We start from the raw sequence: 6000 nt of genomic DNA, 5'->3' as shown, positions 1-6000 counted from the left end.
CTGCGAACAGGGCCATCTTCTGCCTGCTTGCCATTCCCCACGTCCCACCCTGCTGCCATGCCCTGGTTCGCCATGGTTCCCTGATTGCAGCATGGCTCTGGTTCCCCGGAGCCTGCGGGCTGGGAGGAGGGACCAAGAGGTTGCCTGTTCCACCCGCTCACCAGTCCTGCCCCGCCACCACTCACCTCGGTTCCACGTGGTTCCCCGTTTGCCTGTGAGCCAGTGGGGGTAGGGACCGAGAGGTGGTCAATGCACCTCATGGTGACTGGTCGAGTGGTTGTTCTGGTCATTACGCTTATGGTCGCTGGCCTTTTATTATATAGGGTTGCAACTTCTCTTATTATTGTCTTTATTATATATTTAGTATTGTTGTGTACTATATATTATATATTATATGATATGCACATAAGTGTGAAAAATATTGATGTGAATTTATCCATGAGAAGCCCTCCAATATGAATAGTTTTTATTTTATTGATTAGATGCTGTAAATTTGTGATAAAAGGATGCTTGTATATTGAATCATATTTTCCATTGATTTGCCTAACCTCAAAGATAGAGATGTATTTCTATAAGAAAAATGTTTTACTTTTGAGGAGAAAAAAATCCAATGAAAGCTTTTAGTTCACCTTTAAGAAGTGTTTTGTTTTGTCATTGTGTCAAGTGCAGCATAGGCATTATATTCTCCCATAAAATTTCTAACAAAAAAGCAGTCATGTATTCTTAAATTCAACAAGCAAAATTGACCTACACAGACCCCATAATAAAAGCTTAATATGCTAAATGTTCAGTTGTCCAATTGGCTCTTCAACCAATCAAAGCATAATATGCTAATAATATGCTAAAGCCGCTCAACCGCTCGCTATGACGTGCACTGACTACCAGCGGGCAGACACTCTGACTGGTAGGTTAGCTTGCTGCTGGGGTCCGGCCAATCGGGACTGAGCGAGATTGGCCGGACATGCCCTGGAGCCCTCCTGCGGCCCCTCCCCGGCTGGCCAACTTCCCATGTTCCTTCCTGGCCCCATGCAGGAGCTGCCCCCTGGTGGTCAGTTCACTCCCATAGGGGGAGCGCTGCTTAGCCAGAAGCCAGGCTCATGGCTGGCGAGCGCAGCAAGTGCAGCAGTGGTGGCAGGAGCTTCTCCTGCCTTGGCTGCAGGCGAGCAGTAAGGAGCGAGGGGTCCCAGACTTCGAGAGCCCCAGACTGTGAGAGGGATGTCTGATTGCCAGCTTAGGCCGGACTGTGAGAGGGTTCAGGCTGGGCTGAGCGACATTCCCTCCCCCTCCCCCGCCCCCTCCAGTGCACGATTTTCATGCACTGTGCCTCTAGTCCATATATAAATATTAGAAGATACATAACTCTTAGGACCAAATAGAAAATAAAACATTAGATGGAGTAAAAAGTGGAGGGGAATAGAAAAGATTTAAGTGACATGCCATCTTGGACTAGTCCCAGTATTGTCTATCAACCTCCTTTGGGAAAGAGTCAGTCACTGCTAAATATTAGGGCTCAGGTGACATTTCTGAATTTGATGCTCATACAGGAGAAAAGATTCAAAACAAAAGCACCTGGCTGTTTGTGTGAATATTCAATCCTGACTAAGGCATCCAGTCAGTCTCCTTTGGTCTCTCCCCAGTAACCGCCCTCATTTCTGTTTCGATTTACAAAGCCTTTGTTTTAGCTCTCTTTTTGTTTCTGGTTTAACCACAGCTCTGTTTTCCTAGTCTCTATCCTTCTGGTTCCCAGCCTATTCTACGGGAGTTTCCTGAATGATGGGATTTTTTTTTTTTTTGTAAATATATTTTTATTGATTTGGAGAGGAAGGAAGAGGGAGAGAGAGATAGAAACATCCATGATGAGAGAGAATCATGGATCGGCTGCCTCCTGCAAGTCCCCCACTGGGGATCGAGCCCACAACCCAGGCATGTACCGTTGACCAGAATCAAACCTGGGACCTTTCAGTTCCCAGGCTGACACTCTATCCACTGAGCCAAACCGGCTAGGGCTGAATGATGGGATCTTGATCATGTTAGAGAAGAATCAGGATGTGCAAGGCTCCAGAAGTCACCTTGCTCTCCCATCCTTGTCATCCTTGGCACCACTGGCAGAGGCTACAAGTCTGACCCAGAATGGAATTTCCTGCATTCTTACATCCCAGTCCATCTCTGTGTCATTTTATTTCTTTAGGGTCATTTTATCTTGTCACTCATTCCGTCCTTGATTTTTCTCAGAGTGCTGTGGGCCATGAGTATGTTGCTGAGGTGGAGAAGCACTCTTCTCAGACTGATGCTGCCAGAGGTTTTGGGGGCAAATACGGAGTTGAGAAGGACAGGGCAGACAAGGTAAGTAACTGTTCTCTCCGCACACCACCCAGCTCAGATCCTGTGGGACTTACCAACACTCCCCCTTGAACGTGGGTCTATGGGTCTTCTGTGAAGAACAGGGCAGTGGACTCAAGGAGAGTCCAGCACGAGGACAGCTCCTGTGACCTCCCTCAGCAAGTTCCTTGGTGCCACTGTTGGAGGCCACATACTGAGCTGAAAGGTAGTAATTTAAATGAGATAAAGACTCTCAAACTTTGTTTGAATAAGGAATCCCTCAAACCATTGATTTTTGTTATACCTTGTCTACATGAAGAGAGGAGAGGGAAGTTCCAAAGCTCCTCTTTTGGTCAAACATAAACACCTTATAAATATAGGGTGTCCCCCAAAAATGTATACACACTTTAACAACTGATAACTCACTTAATTTTGAAACTGAACTGTATGTTAGTAAACACTGACTGTATAATCATTCAAAATGTGTATACGTTTTTGGGGGACACCCTGTATATTTATGCCTTTCAGGAAAATAGAGATGTCAGCTTAAATGTTATTACCATGGCAGCAAATAATCAATTAAAAAATAATTAAGTAAAACAACTAATTAGGGTGACAATGTTTTAGAAGGTAAAGGTTACTTTTAACAAGACTTAGCACCAAATCTCTGAAGTCCAGGTGTTTAAAGATTCCTTTGTACAAAACAAACAAACAAAAAAAGTAGTTTTAAAAAGAGAAAAAAAGGACGATTACAGATGACAGAGTGGTCACAAGAGTGCAATTGATAACTCATTGATGTTGTCAGTTTCACTCCTTAGTAGATCAGATTCTTTGGTCTTGCATTGTGGTGGGTGCAGAATAGTATGTTTCCCCTGCAGCTACACAAAGAAGACATCTCCTTCATAGCTGCTGAAATTCCTTTCTAACCTTCAGTTGTTTATTCGGTGGGCCCGAATCCTTAAAGCTAAGTGTTAGATGTTATTTTACTGTAGATGGGGAAAACACCAGAAAAGTTAAAAACATACTATAAAGGAAAGGAAATATGCAGAGGGCAATGTTTTAAGGCAGTAATGGAATATGGAGCGTGTGATGGTCTCCTCTAATCAGGTTGGAATTTTTCTTCCATCTTGGCCTCTTCCTCACATTTCATTGTTCTTTCTTTCATCTTGTGCCTCACAGCCACAAATTGAATCACCTAAACAATCAGTGTGTCATGTAAATCAAGCAACAATACCTACTACCAGCTTTATGATGCAAAATCTAGACTCACTTAGAGACCCATAGTTAGTGAGCCAGTTGGTGATGTTAGGTGTTGGTCAATACTTATTTACTTATATCCAGTCCCAGGAGCGGCGAGGATCCAGACTCTCCTGGTTGCCTCTCATCCCACCAAAACCCACATCTCTGTGTAGGGAAAGAGAAGAGGCACAGCGTAATTAGTTAGGAATAGGATGCTATTTTTTACATGTCTACAGTGTTTTATAGTTTTTAAAGAATTATTATCCCATTTTACTGTCATGAGGGTTAGGAAGCAGAGCACTAATTTACTGAGTAACCCAATGAAAACACTTTACATACTTTGCTCCATTTAGTTCTCACAACATCCCAAATGAAGAGGGATCATTTCTTCCATTTTACAATTGAGGCTAATGAAACGGGTATATCTATTTTCATTTTATATTTGAAGAGACTGAGGCTCAAATATTAAAGGGCACGTGTAAAGTTAAACAACTCTAAGTAGGGGAGGTGGAATTTGAATCTAGAACTGTCTGTGTCCAGAGTCCATGTTCACTGATTTGTAGCACGCTGCCTCTACACTAGCCTGTCAGTACTATCTATTTCTACATTAAACCCCCATACACAGGCCTGAGCCCCTATAAATGAACCTCTGGGCTAAGCTGGGAGCAGGGATAAATGAGAGAGGGGAAGCATTGTCAGCTCCGACTAACCAATTTTCTCTCCTTTTCTTTGTAGTCAGCAGTTGGCTTTGATTACAAAGGAGAAGTGGAGAAACACACATCTCAGAAAGGCAAGGACCCTGCTGTTCTGCTCAGACTTCAAATAACCACAGCTGTCATCAACTCCCTTTTAGTTCCATAACCCACTTCCTCACTATTTCATTTATTTTAAAATCCAACTGTGTACTTGCTTCTTCCTTTCTCCTTTACCACTTTCTATGAGATTGATCAAGTTTTATTTAGTCCCCCCCCTTTTTTCCCCTAATGGATTAAAAATAAGGTATTCTACGCCTTTATTTTATGAGGTTATCCTTAAGTTGTAACATGCATCTCTGACTTAAATTTAAACATTATATCTTCCTGCATAATATAAGATATATAGAATATTTTAATTACATTCTTTTTGCATTCTACATTCTTTGTACCAGCTGGACAGTTATTATTACCTGGTATATTGGTTCTATGTGTTGATAAACCCCACAAAATTGAATCATGATTATTACCTAGTAAATACTTATTTAAATTGTTCCACATATTTATCAACTCCCCCTCATCAGTTTGCTGTATGTCATTGTTTCCTCCTGGCTTCTTCTATTTTCTTCTTGCTAAAGTATACCCTTTGATAATTCTTTCAGTGAGTCTATGAAGGAACTCTCAGGCTTTCTTTTAAAAAATCTTTTATTTTCTTCCACTCTTCATTATTATTTTCCATTCATAACTTTGCAGATATTATTTCATTGTCTCTGGTATCTCTCATGTCATCATCATTTCTTTGTAGATAATATGTCTTATCTCTGTTTTCTTTTTCTTTTTTTAATTTAATTTTATTGTTTAAAGTATTACACATAGTAGTACATATATCTCCCTCCCCCCATTGACCTTCCCCCAGCCTCTCCTACCCCCTGTCACATGCTCCTCATCCCATCCCCCATAGTGTCTTGTGTCCATTGGTTGTGCTTATATGCATGCATACAAGTCCTTCGGTTGAACTCTTTCCCCGCCTCCCCAACACTCCCCAGCCTTCCCACTGTAATTTGACAGTCTGTTCGATGCTTTACTGCCTCTATATCTCTGTTTTCTTAAATTTTATTTTATGAAAGGTTTTCTTTTGTCTCTGATATTCTGAAATATTATCAGAATATGTCAAGATGTTGGATCTATTTTTATTATTTTACATGAGACATCAGTCCTCTTTAACCTGCAAAGTATTCATTATGGAAAGTCCTCAGGCTTTTTTGTTTTGTTTTGTTTTGATAATGACTTTCCTCTCTTCTTTTTTATTCTTCTGCAACTCATATTAGACGTGTATTCGAACTTTTCATTATCTTCTTGATCTCTCTCTTTCTCTTTTTTATTGATTTCAGAGAGGAGGGAGAGGAAGAGAGAGATAGAAACATCAATGATGAGAGAGAAGCATTGATAGGCTGCCTCCTGCATGCCCCCTACTGGAGATTGAGCCCCCAACCCAGACATGTGCCCTGACTGGGGACCAAACTGTGACCTCCTGGTTCATAGGTCAATGTTCAACCACTGAGCCATGCCCGCCAGGCTGATATCTCTTTTTAAAAAAAGAAAGTTTAGACTTACAACAAAATTGAGAGGAAGGTACAGAGATTTACCATATACCCCCCCCCTTTTTTTTTACCAAGGACGAATCTACATTGATACATCATAATTACCCTAAGTCTGTATTCACTCTTTTATCAATTTTTAATTTTTTTCA

The 6000-nt window shown here is 41.2% G+C and overlaps 1 protein-coding gene across 1 annotated transcript in view; it reads left to right on the top strand.

Moving 5' to 3' along the window:
* The window catches only part of HCLS1 (hematopoietic cell-specific Lyn substrate 1), a 30031-nt gene that overhangs the window by 11230 nt on the left and 12801 nt on the right, over positions 1 to 6000 (top strand). The window contains exons 5-6 of the mRNA XM_006090936.3: positions 2233 to 2343; positions 4294 to 4348. Of these exons, the coding sequence (XP_006090998.1) occupies positions 2233 to 2343; positions 4294 to 4348 (166 nt within the window). The remainder of the gene's footprint in view (positions 1 to 2232; positions 2344 to 4293; positions 4349 to 6000) is intronic.

Source organism: Myotis lucifugus, unplaced genomic scaffold (genome assembly GCF_000147115.1).
Source record: "Myotis lucifugus unplaced genomic scaffold, Myoluc2.0 scaffold_84, whole genome shotgun sequence".
Taxonomy (NCBI): Eukaryota; Metazoa; Chordata; class Mammalia; order Chiroptera; family Vespertilionidae; genus Myotis; species Myotis lucifugus.
The sequence above is the reverse complement of the archived record's forward strand: the minus strand, read 5'-3'. Positions and strand labels throughout refer to the sequence as shown.